Source organism: Macrobrachium rosenbergii, chromosome 53 (genome assembly GCF_040412425.1).
Source record: "Macrobrachium rosenbergii isolate ZJJX-2024 chromosome 53, ASM4041242v1, whole genome shotgun sequence".
NCBI classification, from domain to species: domain Eukaryota; kingdom Metazoa; phylum Arthropoda; class Malacostraca; order Decapoda; family Palaemonidae; genus Macrobrachium; species Macrobrachium rosenbergii.
This window is the reverse complement of record NC_089793.1, coordinates 3,657,824-3,681,509: the sequence shown is the minus strand read 5'-3', so window position 1 is coordinate 3,681,509 and position 23,686 is coordinate 3,657,824. Positions and strand designations below refer to the sequence as shown.

General features: G+C 39.3%; 1 protein-coding gene across 1 annotated transcript in view; it reads right to left on the bottom strand.

The window, feature by feature from the left end:
* Nucleotides 1-175: 175 nt before the first annotated feature.
* The window catches only part of LOC136834216 (uncharacterized), a 24,775-nt gene continuing 1,264 nt past the window's right edge, over nucleotides 176-23,686 (bottom strand). The window contains exons 2-23 of the mRNA XM_067096511.1: nucleotides 19,129-19,342; nucleotides 17,100-17,795; nucleotides 15,210-15,279; nucleotides 14,380-14,485; nucleotides 14,151-14,195; nucleotides 13,653-13,757; nucleotides 11,958-13,029; nucleotides 11,357-11,641; nucleotides 10,622-10,834; nucleotides 10,289-10,419; nucleotides 9,452-9,577; nucleotides 8,979-9,161; nucleotides 8,012-8,191; nucleotides 7,000-7,210; nucleotides 6,433-6,600; nucleotides 5,813-6,022; nucleotides 5,116-5,304; nucleotides 4,390-4,501; nucleotides 4,076-4,212; nucleotides 3,695-3,870; nucleotides 2,949-3,169; nucleotides 176-1,811 (exon numbers count right to left, since the gene is read on the bottom strand). Coding sequence (XP_066952612.1) covers nucleotides 1,603-1,811; nucleotides 2,949-3,169; nucleotides 3,695-3,870; nucleotides 4,076-4,212; nucleotides 4,390-4,501; nucleotides 5,116-5,304; nucleotides 5,813-6,022; nucleotides 6,433-6,600; nucleotides 7,000-7,210; nucleotides 8,012-8,191; nucleotides 8,979-9,161; nucleotides 9,452-9,577; nucleotides 10,289-10,419; nucleotides 10,622-10,834; nucleotides 11,357-11,641; nucleotides 11,958-13,029; nucleotides 13,653-13,757; nucleotides 14,151-14,195; nucleotides 14,380-14,485; nucleotides 15,210-15,279; nucleotides 17,100-17,795; nucleotides 19,129-19,149 — 4,866 coding nt within the window. The 5' untranslated portion in view covers nucleotides 19,150-19,342 and the 3' untranslated portion in view covers nucleotides 176-1,602. The remainder of the gene's footprint in view (nucleotides 1,812-2,948; nucleotides 3,170-3,694; nucleotides 3,871-4,075; nucleotides 4,213-4,389; nucleotides 4,502-5,115; nucleotides 5,305-5,812; nucleotides 6,023-6,432; nucleotides 6,601-6,999; nucleotides 7,211-8,011; nucleotides 8,192-8,978; nucleotides 9,162-9,451; nucleotides 9,578-10,288; nucleotides 10,420-10,621; nucleotides 10,835-11,356; nucleotides 11,642-11,957; nucleotides 13,030-13,652; nucleotides 13,758-14,150; nucleotides 14,196-14,379; nucleotides 14,486-15,209; nucleotides 15,280-17,099; nucleotides 17,796-19,128; nucleotides 19,343-23,686) is intronic.

The following is a 23,686-nucleotide window of genomic DNA, read 5'->3' as shown; positions in this document are numbered from 1 at the left end:
AAACTAAAAAGGAAAATGAACCTTGAAGAAGAACGTCGTTCTAGCTTCTTTGGAGAAAAGCCACCAGAAGTCAGATTCGTGAAAGCGCCAGTGATTTTTCCTCGAAGCTTCCAAGAAATAACAGGATATTGGAGTTCAGGTTACGAATTTAGAGGATACAATAAAAAATACAAAATTCCCAAAGCAAGTGTATTTTTATTTGTCGATGTGTAATGAAAAATGTGTCGGTTGATATGCATATCGTTAAATTTGAAATGTTTTTGTAGTAAATTTAATAACAGAGGAAATGATTTCTTTAGTTTAACAGACATCGTATAAAACTAATATTTTGTAGTCATTTAAAACAGAGGAAGTGATTTCTTTAGTTTACCAGACACTGTATAAAAACTAAGAACACAAATCGGTAAAGTGTTTGGTATTACCTTTAGGGTTTAACAGCAGCCAATAATGGCAAAAATTCTGTGCTGTTAACCACTAGAATTAAAACTGCAGTAATCTGAAACAAAGGAGTCATCTTCATCAAAATTGGAAGTTGCATTTGTAAAGAAAAATATTCAAGCATACACTCAACATGCCCGTATATACAAAGACTTCAGAAATTCTCTTTGGGCATTCCAGCTAGGATCTAAGTTGGATATGCCCTAAGTAATTACAATGCCCAATTGATTGAGAGTCGACCCACTTAAGGTCGAGAACACTGCTTTCCCTCGTAAAATATAGAATAGACATTTCATAGATTGTGTATTTTAACCCCTATAGTTAAAATTACAGAATTTTGAGCAATGTTATCTTGATAAAAAAATAAGGAAAGTATTCAGCTATACACAACAGGACAATATCTACAGAGACTTGAGGAATTTCCCTTTGGGCATTGCAGTTAGATTCTGAGTTGGATGCCCCGATAAATGCCATATGTAATTACAATGCCCACTTGATTAAAAAGTCGGACCACCCGCCTTTAGGTCCAGAATGCTTTTTTCCTTCATAGAATATAAAATAGATATTCTATTTGATATGACTTTGACTTAAAATATAAAATAGACAATCTATTTGATATTACATTTACTAATAATATAAAATAGACATTTTTTGGTGTTACATTTTATTTAGAATGTAAAACGGACATTCTGTTTGATATTACATTCTGTTTAAAATGTAAAATAGAAATTTTTTGGCGTTACATTCTATTTAGAGTGTAAAATAGACATTCTATTTGACATTACATGCTATTTAAAATATAAAATAGACATTCTGTTTGATATTACATTCCATTTAGAATATAAAGTAGACATTCTATTTGATATTACATTGTTTAAAATATAAGATAGCCATTCTGTTTGATATTACCTTCCATTTAGAATATAAAATAGACATTCTGTTTGATATTACCTTCCATTTAAAATATAAAATAGACATTCTGTTTGATATTACCTTCCATTTAGAATACAAAATAGACATTCTTTTTGGTATTACATTCTGTTTAAAGTATAAAATATACATTCGTTTTGATATTACAGTCCATTTAAAATATAAACTAGACATTCTGTTTGATATGACATTCTATGTAAAGTAAAAAATATACGTTCTTCTTGATATTACATTCTATTTAACCGACGCGTCCCTAAGGGAGGGCCTTCTCCTCGAGCTGAGCCTTAGACCTGTGGCCCTGATGAAGTTCGGGTTCGCCTTTATCGATTCCGGGGTTATTGGGGCTTCGTCGGCGCCTTCCCAGCGCGCGTGCCACAACTTCAGGAAGTCTCCTGCGCATGCGTCCTGAGTCCGGCTCTTCAGCGTCCGGAGGGCCTTGTAATCTGGGTTTGGAAAGGGAGTGGGGGAGTTGGTTAAGATGGCGGGATTTGAATTCGATATAGTTTAGATGAAGGACAAAGTGTTGGTAATTAATTCAGTTGAAGCTAAATTTTATAGGCTTTCATATTCAATTAGACTGCCTAGTAATTTTAAAAGTGTTGCTTGTATTAATTGTGCTTTGTGATGAATTATTAAGCACTGATGTAGTGATCCGTTTTTGGTACATTTTCGCACTGTGATACTCTTAGTTAAAGTCATCCTTGGCCTCTGTAGGCTCATAGGGCAGGCGCTGATCTCCTGTTTCTTAGGCTGACAGCCAGTGGGGGACAGGTCCCAATGCCTATGACACGTGGCCAGTGTGTCGCCAGTTATGTAAAAATAATAACTGTTGCAAAACAATAATTGAGGAATTCACGGTCAAGTACCTTGTGATTCCGATATGAAGTGAATTCTAGAAATTTTAGGGTCAAGAACAGTACTCTAGATGCAGAGAGAATTCTAGAAATTCCAAGGACATTCAGTTGTTAAGATTAGGATAGAGAATTAGTGTGTAATCCACTGTAGCCTAGTCACTGTGTCCCAGATGAAAACCCACTGAAAAAAATAACGATTTAAACATGATTTGAAGAGCTTATCCCTGTGACCTTTGAACTTCCAGAGGTGTGTTGAAAGTATTGTCAGATGGTTGACCTGTTTACTTTTGAAGGGAGTTCAAAAGGTCAGTTTAATGACCTCCGAACTTCCGGAACCATGTTTTAAGCAGTCTCAGATGCTAGGCGTGTTTACTGTTGAAGGGAGAATTTATTGGCTAATGTTGTAACCAGTAGTTGCTGGAAACCAATGGGAACGGTAATTATAAGCAGTTGACTCAGCCCTGCAACTCTAGGCCTTGTCAAAGGTAGTCACGTTTGCTAGGCCTATTAACCATCTGATTTAGGATTTGTTATCTAATTGTGCTTGCGGGAATACTCACAGGAAGAAACTGCTTTGTTAGATATAAAAAAAATGAAGAAATATAGTTGATATGCCAAGGCCTGGTTAAAGGACACCTCAAATCTAGACCTAATTACCATTGGCAGGAGAGTTTATTGCATAACACTACTAGCACTCATCAAAGAAATATGTAAAAGTGAACTCACTCTTGGAACTCCAAGGCCTGGTCAGAGGCAGCCTCAGGTGCTGGACTGTGTGGCGGGTCTCGTCATTAACCCTGGGAACGGTCGCCAGGGGGACGATGGCTTCGCAGTGGACGACACTTCCCATGAAGAGTTTGGGCGTTCTCACCTGAAGGATCAGGACCCCACCTCCCTCGCCGCTCTCCTCTGTTTCATTGTGGGGGCCATCGTGGTGGACCTCGTAGCTGAGAGAAGGGAATTAGGCAAGAGGTTCTAAGTATTATTCTTAGCAGTGAGTCGAGGTTGAGTAGTACTCCTTGGTCAGAGATAAGATTGGCCATTACTTTTAAAACCGAGGTAGGGAAGTAGTGCTGTCAGTGAACCTCGTGAAGTAGTGCTGTCAGTGAACCTCATGCGGTCCACTGAGATTCTTTGCAGTGTCCCCTGGCCCTTAGCTACAACCCCTTTTATTCCTTTTATTGTTAACCCATTCATATTCTCTTTCCTCTACTTTCCTCCGTTTTACTTTCCACCCTCTCCGAACAACTGTTTCATAGTGCAACTGGGAGTTTTTCTTCCTGTTACAACTTTCACACCTTTTTACTGTCAGTTTCACTTTCAGTGCTGAATGGCCTCATAGGTCCCAGCGCTTGGCCTTTGACCTAAATTTTCTATTCCATTCAATGCTTTTAAAACAAGACTGGATAAGATTTATGACACCGAATCAACACCTGACAAACATCTCAAAGTGAACATCAATCTATACTCACAAGTTCAAGGTCTCGTCGAAAACTGCTTGCTCAGCTTTGACAAGCCTCGTCTTTTGGGGTATGGCGTTGGGGAACCACTCCTGAGGCTCGACACGAGCCTTAATTAGTACCCCTCCACGGGCATTGCCAGGGGCTTGAGCGATGTAGACCTTCAGGCCGTCTTTGCTGAATGTTACCTGGAAGTTTTAAGTTGATGTTACCAGAAGCTTTGGACTGAAGACCAAGAAATAGTTTTGAAATGTATTCAAGTCCTAAGGCAGTAAATCTGAATTAAATGGTTACATCGAGTGTTGATAAACCTCGTGTGCATGTACTGTAACTTAGTAGCCTTAGCAGGGTATAATAGTCATTGTCTCTTCTTGCAAATGTCGAATAACTCACATTAGTGATGATAACGTTGGTGTTTTTGGCATCCACTTCCTTGCACTGCTCCAAGTACCGCTCGTTGTAGTACATGGCTACTAACGCTGGAGACGATGCCCCGGACATTTTAAGATAGTCGATGAGCTTTTCGTATTCTGCAACATTAGGCCATTGTTTTAATAATTATATTCCAGCTGAGGATCCTATAATGAATAGTGCTGGCTTAATGTTCTTTAAGTCATTAATATCAAGTGTATGACACTGGCATAATGTTTCATTAGCTAATTCCCGTCTTTTGCATTCTTCAACCGTTTATACATTTTTCCTGTTACCTTGCACAGCCTCACTGGGCAGCTGGAATCCCACTTTCTCTGTGTCAGTAAGGAAGCTATAGATGGTACTGAGAGACTTCTCGAGTCTTCTTAGATCACTTCTCCACTGACCCTGAAAAGGAAAGGTGATCTGTAGAAAAGAGAATGTTCAGAGAAGAACTTACATCGTTTATATTCATAAATATATGGGAATCCAGAGGTACCCTTGTCTTTGCTGCCCCTGTTGATACAGCACAGTGAGGTAAAGGGCAATTAACTCAAAATGTTGCAATAAAAGAGTTCTCAGAAGTTGCTGCCATGATACATTGAGGTTTACTACTTGGTGTCTGTCTACCCTCCGGTTCTCTATAAATTCAGTGCATGCATTCAGTGTATGCACCACTTTCTCCTACTTTCTTTGTGTAGCCTCCAAAAAGCACATTCCAAATAACATTTCTCTGTCATTTAGGTAGTCCTGCAGAATAATTAGGGCAAACGTCACACTGTTATTCATGATATCACATTCGTGGGTTCAGGAGGAGCAAAACCCCCCCAGGCCAGGTCAGGGCACGTCACCCTAGGATAGATTAAGTTAGGTAAGGGGATAGTTAGGTTAGAATGCAACTTTGTTGAAATGTCTCTGATTTGTTTTTTAAGCTGACGTGCAGAAATAACGTACACAACTTTCTCAGAACTGTGTCCAGTAAAGGTGACTTCCACAATATAACATGCCAGGGAACTTCTCACCTGTTGCAATCTCAGCATGAGGTTCTCAGCTTCCTTGAATATTCGGTTCCACAACTCGAACAGGAGTGATTCTGCAAAATATAGCCGGTCTTCGATGGGTTGCAATATGGATACCATATGCTCTATGACATAATCCGGTTTGTCAGCACTCACGCCCTGTTTCAGGATCACTTCTAGGTCTGGTAGGCACTGGAAATAAAGAAAATGGGAGGATTGGACAGTATCAGGAAGGTATTAGGTAAAGTTACAGAGTAATTAGTAATCTGTATTCACGATATTGGGTAATTTATTTCAGTAACTTAAAATATTACATGGTTCAGTCATCATGAATTCCAAATGGAGGTGACAGATCACTGTACAGAACATAACATTAGTTAATTTCTAATTTTCACAGACTCATGGGTTTAAGGACTTGATTTCTTCTCAGTCAATGGACGGCTACTGTTTTTGACAGTTCAGTACAGTATGTAAGTTTAATTATCTGAGGTCTAGGTGCTAATAGTAGTTTTTTTGATAGTCTGCGGACTTTCAGAACGTTATTCATCCTCAAAATACTTCATGAGAATAAATCTCTGCATAAACAGCAGACGACACTTATGGGAGAAACAGAACTATACCTTCTGCAGTAACCCCTGGGAAAAACAGAACTAGATTTACCTTCTGCAGTAACCTCTTGGAAAAACAGAACTAGGTTTACCTTCTGCAGTAGCCTCTGTGCTGCAGAATCAATCTGCTCTTGAAGCTTTTGGTTTCGACCTTCTAGTTTCAGCTCCAACCCATCAGCTTCCTCGTCAGGAGGAAGTTCCTCCTGCACCTGCATTTCTTCTTCTGCCCAGGAGGCCAGAGTAGTCAGGTGTTGCCTGGCCTCGTCGCAGACGTGCTCCACGTTCCGGACAACCACGCATGCCTTTTTAGTAAATGTGGTACATTGAATGTGTGGTGTCTTTGTTAGGGAAGTAAGAAATTGGGTGGAAACCATGAGTAATTTTGTAGTGTGCAAGAACTGTCACCTTGCATTGATGGTCACATTGCATTACTAAGTTGGAACACGTATTCATATCATGAATTGGCCCTGCAATTGTGATTTATTTTCAGGGAAGGATGGTATGTAGGCATAATTTTGACATGGTAATTCCCTTACACATCAGAAGGTGTAATACACAAAGCTTTAATGACAGTGAAAAAGGAAGTCATTATGCGTTTTCAACGCCATAGCAACTGATATTGTTCACAAAGTGTAAAGCTTGTAATCAGCAATGAACTGTCATCCAATTATACCTGATCTGATCACTCATGCCAAATTTCAAAACTACTCACTTCCGTGGGAATCCTTCCAGTGTTACAATCTCTTGAGGTGTAAGTCAAAGTAATCTTGTCTGTATAGTAATTTACGAGCACCACTATTTGCTTTGCTATTCTTGTCAGTGTGTTGACTCCAGGTCTTATGCCTCCAGGCCAGCTGAGTTCTTGCAGACGAGACATGATCTGTCGGAAAGAAATATGGGATGTCCTTGTAAAGAAGGTGCCTAGATTAGATTTATTTTGCTGTTTAAGAGCATAGCATACTTTTGTGTGCATTTATAGGTAAAAACTTACACATTTTTACACTTATTTGTTCAGTGTTAATACTGGAAAAGAAAAGGTATGTGTTGCCAGGGACCCATATCTAATGATTAAAAGGCAGAAGATGAATTTTGTGACCAGCAAGAAATGCCAGCTGCAGTTGGCCCAATAGCCTCTTGAGGCTCATAGAGGTTGAGCAAAGAGTTACAGAAACAGAACTCACACCAATTCTTACCAACTTAGAGCCAGAAATGCAACAGTTTTAGGAGCCATCTAATCTTAAGAAAAAATTGCCCGTATGTAGAATTTCACTGCACTTACTGCTTTAAGTATATCGACCATGCTGACAGCGGAGTGGCTGTAGCCCTTGACGGGATCAGTGGCGACAAACTCCTCCTGTTGGAGGTCGTTCTCCATCTCCTGCAATGACAGCATGACGCTGAGGGTCAGCCACTGGAGGACCGTGTTGGAGTAGGCTGTTCGGAAGTCTTGTTCGATCAGGTGGATGGGGAGTTTGCTCTCAATGCCGATTCTGTTGTGGTGACAAGTGAAGTTATTTGCTGTTGAGGCCATTGAAAATACTTTCTCTCTCTCTCTCTCTCTCTCTCTCTCTCTCTCTCTCTCTCTCTCTCTCTCTCTCTCTCTCATGTAGTTTATGATTCATAATGTGAGGCTTTGTCAGATCAGTCAAGAATGAAAGGATCTAAAGACAAACGTAAGGTATAGCCAGGATATGTCAGATAAGTGTGTATGTATTTCATTATTATAGAAGATAAGCATATAGATATATTAAGGTTTTTTAAATTGTGCTTTCATGTTTATATGGAAGCTGCTGAGAGAATTAACTGAACTTGTCAGTGGAAATTCTTATTTGCAATGAGTGTCAGAGTAATGATCAAGTAACGGGAATATTCAGTAGAGGTGTGTCTACAGTATGTAGAAAATTGTTGAATGCTATAACAGAAGCATCATGAAGCAGCGTAAGTGATAAAGTAAAATTCGGATTTGACCATAGCAGGAACGTCTTAAATTCTCTTGAGTACTCTAGTCATTTAGTTGCATCATCTGTGTAAGTTTCTTGAAGTGTAGGCTAGTCAGTCTTTCTTTCTATATTTTTTTTTTTATAATTTTGAAGTAAGTTATGTGCAATGATGATATTACTTCTGAAGGGGCCAAGAAACCTGCAAGTTTGATAAATTTTGTACAATTCACTCATGCCAATTTGAATGAAGGTCTTTTTGCTTCCAATATTTGCATTCAACTGCCATTTCTCTTAAATTGTAAGCTAAGACCTATTCACTCCTCTGAGTCTAACTGTTCTTGCCGTACTCACTTATTAATCCCACTGATGTTGCTGCAAATCTTCCAGGCTGCCTGGGCGGCCGACGGAACGTAGGCCTTAGGCATACTCCTAATTTTGCTGACTGGAAAGCCTTGCGTCTTCATGATGAGGTGTAGGGAAGCTGTTAGGAATCTTGGCAGGACCCAGTATAGGTAGTCGACGGACATTTCCCTGTAGAAAGGATTGAGTGTCATGGATGCAGTAGACAGATCAGTAATGCACTTAAGAAATTTAGTTGCTAGTTCTTATATAAGCAAAAATTCCATCAATAGAACAGCAGGTTTTGTAAAACAGTGTCAGAGAATTGAATCAGTTAGCATATTAGGAGTGTAAAAATACTTGCTCTCATAACTGGATGTTTTCCTTTTTAGACTATTTTAGGGGTCTTAATTTTGGTTAGGCCTTCCTGGGGCCTGTTGCCTTCCTTTTCCTCTGGAGTCGGCATATTTATTTATTTTTTATGTACTTTTTGTATTTACCTCTGCACCGATTCTGTCATGAGAATTATGCACAGGGAAGTTAAAGCATTAACCATGATTACCTTTCCTTGATTATTGGAAGCCTAAGATGTTGCATACAAGAAAAACCGTGCTGATATCATTGATTGTACTTCATCTTTCCAGTTTGACATGTAGAGTCTCACACTAAAGGAGCCTTTCAATGGATGGAAAGTAAACACTTTAGAATCGACTCAACTGAGTAGGGAATAAATCATGTGTGGTTTGGTTTGCTGGGAAAAAACCTCCAGGATGTCAAAGTGATAGCAGTGCTGGCCATATCCAGAGTAACTTGCTGACTTGTTTGAGTGATAGTGAAGGGACTAATCATCTGAAGATAGTGTGTCAGCTGTGTTAAATCTTTTTACAACATGATTCAGGGTCGAGTGGAGGGCTATTCATCAGAATTGTGAGCTATCGACAATAGAATGTTCAAAGTCTGTGGGTTTCCAGTTGCTTACGTCATGAATATAGGCTGGTAGGTGTAGACGCAGATGACCAAGAAGTCATCTATGGGCTTTGACAGGTGTGCAGCCCTCCGGAGATCATCATGCCACTTGGCCTCGTCAGCAGTTGCCCCGATGCCCTCGAGATTAAGACTTGAATCCTTCTGGTTAAGCGGTTCCTTATTCAGTGCTTCAATCCTTGTAATGAAGGTTTCATAAATATAGTTAGTGTTACAGCATGTGGACAGTCAAGAACGTGATATATATATATATATATATATATATATATATATATATATATATATATATATATATATATATATATATATATATATATATATATATATATATATATATATATATTATTTTATACACACATATAGTGATCACTGAAGGTACAAGTAAATTGAGATTACAAGAATTATGTAGAGAGAAAAAAATGGTAAAATTTAGGTATGATGAGGAGAGGGTACACATGAGAAACTTACCATATTTCGGCGTGCCTCATCAGCGCTCCTTTAAGTTGTTCTGTGAGTGAGGGCAGATTGATCAGGTTCATTTCCCTCTCGAAAAGGATCCTGAGGTCGTTGTCCTCTTCTATGGTGTTGAAACATCTGCGAAAAATGTTGGTAACATCGTTGACTTTTGTTGAAGATGGTGCGAGACTGCTGTGCTAGATTGTATGGGGCTGCTTTCATGAAAGACAATTTGGAATGTTGCCACGGACAATACTGGATGACTTGTAACTGACAGTGTGATACTGTGTAAGTTTCATCAGTGATAATTGGTGGTTTTCATCTTATGCCAGTTTGGGATGACTTTCATTTAAAATTATGCAGGATAACTCATGAATGATATTTCGGGATGACTTTAACTAAAGACTGTGGAATGACTCTCATAAGAGACAATTTAAGGTGACTTTCCTCAAAGACAGTATAGGATGAATTTTACCAAATGCAGTATAGTACAACATTTTGAGGACCTTTTTAACTGCCTGGATGGTTGCATGGCATCTTTCAGCCTCTTCAACCCCTGCCTTTTTTATAACATGCAGTATTTATGGCAAGTTTCCCAAGTTGCCTACTTATGCAGCAGCCCCGGTGCACATGGCCCGGTGGAGAAATAGAAGTACAGGTATTACTAACAGTAGTAGTATAGTATATTTTAAACCCTGGCCAGGTGAAAACATAATAACAGAAAACGGTTTCTCAAGCCTTTTGATTATTCTTTGACCCCAAGACAGTATACAAACCAGTTTGGTGAAGTAGTACTAGTAGCAATAGTTGTGGTTTAGCGAGTAGCAATTTTCCAGACGAATGTCTTACCTTAGGAAATGCTCAAGCCTTGGCAGGTGTAGAAGATGTGAATTGCAAGGAAAGGATGAATGCAGCGTTTCGAACTCGTTAGGCATTATGTACCTCACCCACTTCGACAGAGATTCTCCCATCTTGAGCTTCTGCAGGTGTTAGGAAGCGTGTGGTCAAATCATTGCAACATTGTCAAATACAAATTTTTATTGTACAAGCCTCCTGAGAATTCACAAAGGCTCATAGGAAATACAGGCATCAGTTAATTTTAGGAACAAAACTCTTTTTGAAGCCCACATGTCAGCAGACAGTAACAAAGCAAAGAAAACTTGAATGTGCATAAAGAAGTACCTGTGCAGTGACATATTGACCATCTTGAAGACCGTTTTTAATCGCTAAGAGGAATGGAAGAAGAAGAGTTGGATCGGAAGGCTTCTTTTCTGCCAACACCAACCAAGAGACCAGTTTCTGGTGCCAAACACTGACGCGTGAGAAGAAGATCAGTTGGTCCAGGAGAATGTTCCCAACCACGCCAACATCTCCTTTGTAGTTTGTCAAGTCGTCCTGTAGGGAACAAGTGAGGTATCAGGGTTTCTTTCTCCATCCATGGTTTAACCTGTATAGTTGTATGACTGTTGGTGTTTTTGGTCAGGTTTCTTGTTTCTTAGATTGTCGAAAATGAATCTTCAGTTTCTGAGTGTATTGTAGGTGTGATATAGCAGCCCCATTAGGTTCTGTCTGTCCCAGTGAAACTATTCATATTGTAAAAATGACTTTTTAAAATATATATTTAAATTTTTCACCATGTATCCTTTTCCCCTTTTAAAAAGGAAGGGGTATAAGGGTGAAACCTTCCAATTCTTTGTCTTGACCCTAGCTGTCTTTGGTACCCATTCACAGCTGGCTTGACTGGTTGGTGGCTGGCCTGGATTGAACAACAGGGCTTGTGAACATGACTCTGTTGCTCATTTATTGAGCTATGATACCCTCACACACACACATGCACAGATATGCACAGATGTGCATGTATATATGTATGTGTAACTTTTAGTAATGACATATGCCTAGATCCTTAATGCCTCTTACCATAGTTCGAACTTTGAGGTTGACCAGCTTAGTGTAGGTGGAGTTGTAACTCTCGAAGGCTGAACAGTTGAGCTCTGACTCCAATGGCACTGGGAGAGCCAGTTTGACGTGCATCTTACACAAAACCTTAACTTCTTTTTCGCTCTTTGCTGCAGCATCAGTCTCATCTATCGTCTGTTTCTTTGTCTTCTTCTTCTTGCCCATTTCTGTTGTTACCACGTTAACATTTGGGGAAACTATGGTCATAGGAATCCAGCCTTCTTTAACCCACTCTCTCACAGTGCCCTGTTGGAAAAAAAAAAAGTTTATTTTCCAGTACAATAACTGTGAATCAAGTTCATTTCTATCATCTCAACATTTTCAGTTGTGGTATCTCATCTCAATTATATCCTAAAGTCAGTAGTGAAAGAAAAACTACCAGTTACTTGACAGATAGATTCAGCGTTTCCTCGTTGAGTTGTACATGCCATGCTGTGAATATGCTATTGAAAATTATTTACATAAAGTATCATTTATAATGTGTTATGACGCTCACAAGCAATATACATAAATTAATTTTTCGTGCAGTGAAGTAGTGTAAGAATGACTGCAGTATAAATACCTTTAGAGGAACGTTCGCATATGCTATGCGCTCTGCTTGCAAATGCTCCTTCCCAATGCGTGTAAGGTACTGTTGGACTTCCTCTGGGTTGTTTGGCATCTTGACCCTAGCCTTCTTTTCCGTAGGGATTTTTTTTGTGGGACTCACTGGGATGAACTCGCCCTTAGCGTCATTGCTGATACTCAAAGCTTTAAGGTTCTTGAATGGTCTCATGGGACGGGGAGTGGGCAGCCCCTTTGATATTGGCTTGGGACTCGTCATTTCTAAGAGTGCTATGTGATTTTCAGATGGGTTAGATTGTTCCACAGGAGGGGAAGCCACGCCATCTGTTTGTTCAGGACTCTCATTTTGTAGATGGTGATGCTGTTGGTCAGGCGTGTTGGGCTCACTGATATATGGAACAGCTCCATCAGGGGTGTCCTTCTTTTTGACGCGGACTGATGCGAACCTCTTCATTTGGCCTGATACTTTCTTGCTAGATAGTCTCATACTGAAAGTTCTCTTCGTCAGTGAAGATATGCTAAGTGAGCTTTTTGAGTGCTCGCGATCTAATTTACTCTCTTGATAAGAAACTTCATTGCAGTCTGACTGCATGGAATGCGCATCTGAGGGCTTCCTTGAGAGGTCAGGCGATGCAGAGTCGGTCATGTTAAGGCTCTGGTTACTTTTCCTAAGGTTTGACTGACTCGACCGAAGAAATTGACCTGCTTTCTTTCTGAAACTACTCCTGAAGCCCTTCTTAGGAGAGCTGTCTCCTAGGTTTGTGGCTTCCAAGTGTTGAAGGCTGGAGGACCTACCCCGTGGGGTACTTGTCTTAATGGGGTCGTTGGACAGCTCTGACGAGACTGAAATCGAGTCTGAGTTGTCAAGAGACTGGCTGTGAGGACTGTCGTGGTCAACTGCATCTCCGTTTTGTAATTCAGAAGTAACGATGATGATTTTATTGGTGGGATCTTCGTGTGAAGGTTTTGGACTTGGTGTTTGACGGGAGGTGTCAGGCGAGGTCTCTTGTTCTGTGTCAGGCTGATGTTCTTCATTGTTGGGTTTCACATTTTTCATTATCTTGGCAGACCTGCGGAAATGAAATTCTTGTTAGCAGTTCATACCACAGCCAGTTTTTGTAATCAAGTTATATCCCTGTTTGCGTGTCGTTGTTGTTTTTGTTAAGGATGCAAACTGTTATGAAACATATTTTATACAGAGACAGAAAAATACAGCCTATTTGTGTGCATAGGCTTTCAAGTTTCTATTTATCATTCTTGACCACTGGATCAAGGGCGTTTGGTTCTTAAGCAGCCATTTTTTGATAGAATTTTCGAGCCAAGTATCCTGTTGGTTAATGTGAGATAATGCAATTTAGGACAGACTGAAAATGGGCTATTGTTTCTCCTATATATTAAATGATTTTCTATAGATAGTGCACAAATGGTGTTATGTTGCATTTAGAGTGTACAATTATTAATACATGAATTTCCTTTCGGAATTGAAATTGTACCCTTTGAGAAGGGCCATTTTATCCCTTTGAGAAGGGACATTTTATCCCTTTCAGAAAGGGCATTTGATCCCTTTCAGGATGGGTATTTTATCCTCATTGTAATGGGCACTTTACGCTTCTCAGAATTTCTGTTTTAACCCTTTCAGAAGAGGTATTTTATCCCTTTCCAGAATTGACACTATAACCCTCATCATTCATACCTGGAATCATCTCTCTTCCATCTTATGCTGCCTGTCATAATTCTTCCCAAGAGGTCCAGTTTGGGAGGGGTTTGGGGGTCTTCTAAGGGTAGAACGTTGGCACTCCTGAAGAAAAATAGAGTGAATGTTTTTAATTCAAATGGTAATGCAGCGAGTTTTAACTAATCAAATATTTACAGTATATGGTTATTTTACTCTTTATGAATCACAGTTTTCAAACGTAAAAATCAGAGGTTTTTTTTTTGTAACTTTTATCGCGAGTGAAGGCAGTTTCATGATAACTTATCAGTTGACTATTATGAAATCACATATCAAGTATTTCTGCTAAGATATCATACTATGTAGTGCATTTAAGAGCTTAATCAGGTTCAGAGAATGTTTAATAGCGTCAATATGAATTTTTTTACAATAACCTGGTCGTTATTAACTTGATTTTATTACGAAAATAGGATTAGGCTGATTGAACTTAACGTGAAGACATGTTCTTTCATAACTTACCATACTTCCATCGTCAGAACATCGTTGTACATATTCTGAATAGTCCTGACAAGAAAAATAAGAAAACAGAGTCACTAGAGTAAAATAGAGTTAGTTCTGAGTCCTGGTCAGAGTGAATAAAATAGAGCAAACTGCCATCAAGCCGTGCAGTGCACGGAATACTTTATCCATAAAATGAATCTGGCAAGAGATGCCTTGACAGGTGTAACGATGCTTATAGGATACTTGCAGTGTAAGGGATTGTTCGATGGTGTTCGTCGCAGACGTGCTGCTGAAGTTCGTGAATTTTTCCTCCTGGCCCACCTTAGCTCTCAGGAATAGGATTGGGTATGTCTCTGCAATAGATGGCCGCTTCAAGATGGAGTCTTAGATAGGCAGGATAGGTTTGGGAAACCTATCCTTACAAGGGGGGTGGGGGTGTTTGAGGACTCTTGGTTAGAAGATCAGTTAATGTCTCTATCTTCGTCAGGAGGTTGGTTAGAAAGGCTTTATTCAGTGGAGGATAGGTTGGAGAGGCTTTCTTCGTAGGGAAGATTGGCTGAAGATGCCTTTCATAGGGAGGATTGGTTAGAAAGACTTTCTTCATAGGAAGGATAGGCCAGAGAAGCAGTCTTCATAGGGACGATTGGTTAGAGGCTTTCTTTACAAGGATTATTGGTTAGAGAGGCTGTCTTCATAGGAGGGATTGGTTAGAGAGGCTTTCTTCACAGGGATGATTGGTTTTAGAGGTATTCTTCATAGGGAGAATTAGTTAAGAGAGGCGTTCTTTATAGGTAGGATTGGTTAGAGAGGCTTCCTTCATAGGGAGGATCGGTGAGAGAGGCTTTCTTCGTAGGAATGATTGATTAGAAAGGCTTTCTTCAAATGGACTGTTCGTTAAAGAGGATTGCTTCATTGGTAGGATCTGTGTCTTCACAGATGGATAAGAGGAGGATCATGAAAGTGAAGGAAAGCTCGTCATCATATTCATAATTATTCATTATAGTCCTTTTCATTATTGTAATCATTATTATTACTGAATCTTTATCAGAGAGATTGACTCGTTCCGTCAGTACCTACCTGACGGGGGTGAGACAGGGAGGCCCTCAGTTCGAATCTCCTCGAGTAGCAACTCGACTGTTGGGGAAACCTGATGAAACAAAAATGGAAAGCAGTTATCTCTTGATTGCATTGGAAAAAGATACTGCAGCATTGAACGTTCTACCTAATTATGTGGAAAGGAAAGGAGAGGAACAGTCTGCCATCTTTAATGGTTCAGTGTTAGTGTTAAATTATTACGTATTTATTGGTTTAATTTTGTTAATTTGTCTGTTTTTCTAATAAGTGATCACATCTTTCTGTGTTTCCAATTTTCACCTTCTACTGCTACTTTGCAATGAACACCATAAACACCATATTCACTGGAAGGTTGAATTTCAAGTCAGTGGCCCCAGTGGTGGGCTTGTTCCATATGAATAGGGTTCATCTTCCGAATAATAATAATAATAATAATAATAATAATAATAATAATAATAATAATAGTGAAGTTCTCTGCTAAATTTGGGGTATTGGTTCGTGTTAAAATAAACCACAAGAGCTTGAATATCGCATTGCAATTAGTGGGGTCCCGTTCCTGACCTTATTTGGGCAGCATAATGCCCTAAATTTTGGGGTACCGTTTCCTGCTGCAAGAAGCTGCAAGGGTTTGAGTATTGCATTGCAGCATAAGGGCACGAAGGTGATCGTGTGTATGGGTCATTGACAAATGTATACGAATGCGCCAGTGTTTGGTGGTACAGGCCGCCATATTGTATACTTATACACAAACTCTTCAGCGTAAATATTGTTACTAAATGTGTACGTCACGTGGCAAAAATGACAACCTGGATGATCAATTGTAGAGTTTCATAACAGGAAATACGTCATTGGGAAAGATACTTTTAACGGAAGTACTCTGACAACATGTTGATCTCGAAACTGTTTATGGGCTTTTTATTGTGGCTAGGTCGTCGTATCTGTTAGGGTTATTTTTTAAATTTTGTTTTTATATCTTGATGGTGTTTTGGTATACAGTGTCCTTGTTCTCTCTAATACCGGCAAGAGGGAAATTATAGTTTTTTTTTTATCAAAAGAAATGTCTGTGCTCTCTCTCTCTCTCTCTCTCTCTCTCTCTCTCTCTCTCTCTCTCTCTCTCTCTCTCTCTCTCTCAGTTTTGCTCAGTCAAGTAAATTAAGTGTAAACACACTCTCTCTCTCTCTCTCTCTCTCTCTCTCTCTCTCTCTCTCTCTCTCTCTCTCTCTCTCATTTTTGCTCAGCTAAGTAAATTACAGTGTAACACACACTCTCTCTCTCTCTCTCTCTCTCTCACACACACATTTTGCTCAGCTCTCTCTCTCTCTCTCTCTCTCTCAGCCAAATTACAATATAAACACGCACACACACTCTCTCTCTCTCTCTCTCTCTCTCTCTCTCTCTCTCTCTCTCTCTCTCTCTCTCTCTCAGCCAAGTAAATTGACAATATAAACACACACACACACAAACATTCTCTCTCTCTCTCTCTCTCTCTCTCTCTCACACACACACACACACACACACACACACACACACACACACACACACACAGTTTTGCCTAGAAGTAAATTGACAATGTGAACACTGGACTTTACAGTTCTAATAGGAAACCTTAAGTAACATTTCAAAAGCGTATTAGATGTATAATGTGCACCATATTCGTACAGACAGTCTGTAGTTGACCTAGTTATTCATAATGACATTTGCGTATGGGCAAAGTGTAATTATAAATTGCAGAAAATAGCTTCTAGCCTAGAGTCGTAATTACTTGCTTTTGATGCCTTTGTTAGACGCGTTAGCTTTGTCCTATGTATGTTAAATTCTCAGATATTATTATTATTATTATTATTATTATTATTAAATTCTCAGACCAGACAGGTGCAAAATATAACGCCTTACCTTCGTGTTCCTCGTATCTTCCACGAGTCTGTTGAGGTCCAACTTCGTCACGTTAAAAGCTTCGGCGATGATTTCCTTGGCGTGAGAGGGATTCACCCTCCTCTTGTCACTCAGCTTCATGGCCGTCGCGAGGGGCGAGGTCGGGTCCGCCAGAGGATTCGGCAGGTCCTGGGCACTCGGCGTCGGGGGCACAGAATCAGTTTGGTCAGGTGGTAGCGTCAGGGCATCGGGTACCGAGTTCTCAGTCGTGGGTGGCGGGGCGTCTTCCGTAATCGTGGCGTCGTTTTGCTTCGATTCCCCGTCCTTCGGAGGGCGTTCGTCCCCTCCGTCAGGGTCGTCTTCCCCGAACGGGTTCGAATCCTCGCCAAAGGGGTTGGCCTCTTGTTCGTCCTTTCCTTCGTCGTCAAAGGGATTCCCTTCGTCGGAGAACGGGTTGCCCTCGTCCTCGGCGAAGGGGTTCGCTTCGTCAGGAGGGGCGTTCCCTTCGTCGAATGTCGAATTGGGGGAGGACCCTGGTGGGGGGGAGTCGGGAGAAGCTTTAGCAGGGGGCGCAGCAGCAGACTCTGAGGCGCCTCGGCTTGACGCCTGGACGTCATTGGTCTGTCTGGAAGGTGGATTGTTATGGCTTCTGCTTCCAGAGTCTGGAAAGTGGCCGTAGCAGACGACGTAAGCTACGTCCTGCAGAGTCGTCATCTCCTGGAAGAGTGAATCGATGTAGATCAGATGTTAATTTATCTGTTAGTTTATCTGTAGCTCAGATGCATTTTAGTAATTCTTGTGCAGTTGGTCAAACTGGTTGGAACCAAGAACGGAATAGTTAACAACGCCAGAAATAATAAATGCATGGAATCGGAAAGGTAGACAAAACTGGAAGTGTTGAATAACGGGCATTAGTTTCACCTTACGGTAAAGTATACGTTATTGCTCACATAGAATATATACGTTATTGCGTACTGATTAACACAGGTATTTATGTATGTGCTTATGTTAAATGTTAGTATTATATATATATATATATATATATATATATATATATATATTATATATATATATATATATAATATAGATATACACATATACATATATATAATATAGATATACACACACATATACATATATATATATATATATATATATATATATATATATATATATATATATATATATATATATATATAAGGTATATACCCTGTATATATAAACACAACAAGGTCATTACTTTCATACTTTACCGTCTGAGTCGAGGATGAATACCCTTCGCTATTATTATTATTATTATTATTATTATTATTATTATTATTATTATTATTATTAAAAACTTTCAACACGCAAGTCTCGTGAATAACTACCAAAAATTCTTCTTTTCAAGCATAAGAACTTATACACCCCTTTCAAAGCATAGTGACAAACACTTATACCCAACTTAATACCCAACATAAAACAATGAAGGGGCAAGAGTATAGTGGGAGACTCAAAACACGTGACAGGAACTATAATGTTTCTCTTGAACGTAGTGAGAGAGTCTCCATCCTTAGGTAAACTGCAAAAAAATAAGGAGGGAGTGTCCACTTACCTCAGAAGGAACGAGAAAACTGAGCAGTTTGGGCGGAGAGACTTACAGAGGGATTGACCCTGATGCCCGCTGAAGTAATCCACTGACTGATAAGCTTAAGTAACAATAAAACATTTCATTTATGATGCTCTCTCTCTCTCTCTCTCTCTCTCTCTCTCTCTCTCTCTCTCTCTCTCTCTCTCTCTCTTGTTGGGGCTCTAGAAAGTGTTACTCTTTCTTTATCTTTTGAATGAGGTTGCAAACCCAGTGCCTATCTCAATCGGGCTAACAACCTCATATCGGAAGAGAAAAATGGTGTGATGGAGTACACACACACACACACACACACACACACACACACACACACACACACACACACACACACACACACATATATATATATATATTACAGTATCCACCTCTCAAGGACAATCTTATTTATGATGTAACAAACTGTCAAACATCTCTTCTTCTTACCTGTGCACTTCTCTGCTCCATGGCAATTGGGGGGGAGAAGATCTCTTGTGCTTGTGACTGGGGAATGGCGGACTCGGCTGAATTCAAGCGATATTCTGCTTGTGACAGGAACGGTCAAACATGCTGACTCCTTTCTGCTGTGCAGGCAGCAGGTCTCTCTCTCTCTCTCTCCTTTGCTTGCCGGGCGAAAAGTCGTGTGGATGATGTCAAGGCCCTGTAGAAGTGTAAAAGGAAATGTAGTTTATTATTATTATTATTATTATTATTATTATTATTATTATTATTATTATTATTATCTTGGAAGGAGACCCTGTCTGAGGCAAACTTCGATGAAAAGAATGGGACTCTGTATACGCCGTTGAGCTTATACGGTATACAGAGTGCCATTCTTTTCGACGGAGATTTATTATTATTATTATTATTATTATTATTATTATTATTATTATTATTATTATTATTATTATTATTATTATTATTATTATTATTGGTTGCTATGTAGATTGCACTCGTGTCTGAAGGATTTTCGTGCATTTGATTTTTCTTCCATCGCCACTTAAAACATGGTCGGATTAGCCAATTCGAATGCTCTCTCTCTCTCTCTCTCTCTCTCTCTCTCTCTCTCTCTCTCTCTCTCTCTCTCTCTCTCTCTCTCTCTCTCTCTCATGAGATTAGTACAGGTGTGTTTTGCATTTGGGTTTGTTTATGGTTTTTCCCTAAAGAATAATTCATCAAAATTCATCATTTGAAAAAAAAATATATGTAAGGTGATTTTGTATGTATAACCAGTCTCTCTCTCTCTCTCTCTCTCTCTCTCTCTCTCTCTCTCTCTCTGGAATTGCATGCTAGCGTTATCCATTGGGCAAACCTCCTTAGTACTTATGCCAGGTTAAGTAAATTCTTGTCACTCAGCAAGGCAACTGGCTTTATTCCATCCAACTGAGCTATGATGCAGTAAAACTCACAGATCATTTAATTTAAAGGTTGTGGGCGTTGTCTCCTCCTCCTCCTCCTCCTCTTCCTCCTCCTCCTCCTCCTCCTCCTCCTCCTCCTCCTCCTGTTCTTCAACTTCCTCCTCCTCTTCTTCCTCTTCTTCCTCCTCCTCCTCCTCCTCCTCCTCCTCCTCCCTCCTCCTCCTCCTCTCTCCTCCTCCTCCTCCTCCTCCTCCTCCTCCAAGGGAAACGGCCTCTCAGCGAAAATGTTAAAGATAATTCAGAAAAACAGCAAAATTGACAGATTGATGGACCGGGGCTGTCACTTTTCAAGAGCCAGGGGTCATGCCCTCCGACCCTTTGGCTGTCCTGATGTCGATTGGTCATCAAACCTTCCGGAGGGAACGAGTGATTAGTTGGAACCAGGTGTCCATGACACTAAATATACAGTCAAGCCGTGTGTGTATTTGTATTGTACGTCTGGGCTATTGCATATACTTAGTTATATTTATATGCATACAAGTACACCCAGGACAAACAGGGGATGAACTACGCAGGGGGTTAGTTAAGGTTCTTTGCAGCGTCCCTTCGGCCCTTAGCTGCAGCCCCTTGCATTCCTTTTACTGTACCTCCGTTCATATTCTCTTTCTTCCGTCTTACTTTCTACCCTCTCCTAGTGATTGTTGCATAGTGCAACAGCGAGGTTTTCATCCTGTTGCACTTTTCAGAGACCTTCTTGCTGTCAGTTTCCGTTTGGGCGCTGAATGACGTCTTAGGTCCCAGTGCTTGGCCTGTGGCCTAAATTCCGGATTCCAGTTCCAACGGGGGATGAAGTTACCATGACAGATCTTCATAGAGAATTAACTTCCTAGTGCATATTTAGACTATGCTTCAAGGAGTCATAGTTAAAGCGATGCATAGCTTTCTAATTTTAGTAAACCTAGTTTCCTAATTTTAGTAAACGTCTAGTTTTAATTAACTTTGGTGGACAACGGGCCACTCGACGGTCCTCTGATACCTGTTATCGTGTTTTTTATCTTTGGAAATCTTGATACAGTCGTACAGGATTTTTGACATTGCCCTTTCGTCAAAGGGCAATTGATTTTCTTTCATTCACTCATTTTGAAGTATTGTTTAAATTTGATGTCCACATCCACAGTTTGATTTTCACCTAGTATTCCCTTCAGACCAGACGGCTTGTAATACCTGACAGGCAGCCTCTTCCCACATTCAGTTGCTGGTGTTAAAGTTCCCAGAGATAGTTAGGTTCGTCATCCAGCCAACTTTGATATTTTCTTATTTCTTCCCTATTTAGATTGTCAGTTTGAAGAGTCGAATTTTCAGTTCAGAGTCAAAACCTACTCTTTTCCCGTTTCAATTTTTTTTTTTTTTTGCTTATATCAAGGTGCCCATCCCACCGGCCTTCTCTTGAAAATGACAAATGAAACTAAATTTTATAATGACAGTTTCCTTATAGGTGTCAAGTAGTTTTCAGATTTGTGAGTTAAATAACAAGAAGAAGAATGAACATTTGTCAGTGATATGACGATGTCAAATCAGTTCAGTTCTAGGAAACAATCACTTTTAGTTAATCAGTGGAAGCTAAAATAAGTTGATAAACAGTGACAGCTACCTTTTGAGTAAATAGGAAAGACACTGTTGTTCCTCTAAAATGGGGGGGACATTAAGTGTTTTAAGTTGGCGAGCACTTGTATAAACCTTTTCCTGTGTTTGACTCGTTTGAAATAATTTCAGGCGGCGAATCTCGTCACGATTGGCAAAACCTTTCCAATTTCATATTTTCTTCCTACAATTTCATTTAAAGTAAATGCCTACAGAATGGAAGGACCCGGGGCTTTATACTAACAATTTGTGAACCCTTGCTATAGCTATATGACTTGGGTAACGTTGAGGAACTTTTCTGACACAGAAAAATCATCCACAATTCATCAGTTTGATTTTTAATTCTGGCGTAGCCACTTTTTTGTCGCAAGCACAACCGACCGCCTTGAAAATTTGAATGTTTGAAAACATATTGTATGGCGTGAACTTCTTGTATATTTGGCTATAAGGAAATTAAGACAATTTTTTGGTCACATTTCAGCAGTTAAATGATAAATTCTGCAGTGACCAGCTTTCTTTCTCAAGCACGACCAACTGTCAGGAGGTTTTGGTAAATGTTGTAAAACAATGTAAGGCATAAACTGTTTATATATTTGCGTTAAAGGAAAGTAAGACAGTTTCACTGTCGATATATCCTATTTACTTCCCTATCAAATAATAATTATTATCGTTATTCAGACTATGAACCCTGTTCATATGGAACAAGCCCACCAAAGGGGCCATTGACTTGAAATTCAAGAAGCTTCCAAAAAATATTATGGTGTTCATTCGAAAGAAGCAGCGGAAGGTAATAGGAAATACAGAAAGCAGACCTCAGTCATTAGACAAGGAAAAATAGACTAAAAAATTAATAAATAGATTGATAAACATGTAAGTAAATTATAAAATACAAAAACCAAAAACGAACTCTTTGTGTGAATGCAACCATCAGAGTTGACAGAGCCACGTACAATACGCTCGTTGTAGCCAACATTTCAGTGTTCTACAACAGAGTGCATTCGAGTCGTGTTGATATGCATATTAAATAATGGAGATAAACACCGCTGGATATTGTAGCAGCTGTTGGAACGCAGGTTTCCAAGGGGGCTTTGTGAGTGATAAGCGATAACATTCGATGATAAAGAAATGATGTTTTATTACGTAAGATATGATTAGATACAAGATTATGTCCCGACCGAAGTCTTCACTGATTCCTCTTTTAAAACGGTGCCGGTAAATGAAAATTAAAAAAAATATACTTAAGGCTGAAGACGTGAATATCGGTATTGCGATATGTATGTGTGTATGTATATATGTATATATAATATATTTTTGTGTGTATACATACACACACACACACACACACACACACATATATATATATATATATATATATATATATATATATATATATATATATATATATATATATATATGTAATTTTAATTTTCAGGAAGGTCTGCTGCGTTTTAACGGAAGTGACGTCATGGGTGGGCCAGCAATTGACTTCTTCTTGCCCAAAAAATTTAAGGCGATGAACTCAAATATTTATTAAGCAGCGGTTCATCCTCCACGACAGTCATCAGTCCCAGTTGTTCAAAACTGTTCAACGTTTGCATTTTTTTTGTAAAGACGTTATTTAGGTATTTTGAAAAAAAAATGAAGGTGGGTTGCGAATATTTTTGACAGTAGTGCCTCGCGGTTGATAGGTTTGGTAACTGTTATAATTGTTATGCTTGATGTCATGTTATTATTTATGTAATGCGAAAATAACCATAGGTAATTTTTTTAACGATTTTAGATGTTCAAGTTTTCGTAGCTTACGTAATGACATGACTCTCTCTCTCTCTCTCTCTCTCTCTCTCTCTCTCTCTCTCTCTCTCTCTATATATATATATATATATATATATATATATATATATATATATATATATATATATATATATATATATATATATATATATATATATATATATATATATATATATATATATATATATATATATAGAGAGATAGATCTTCTAAAT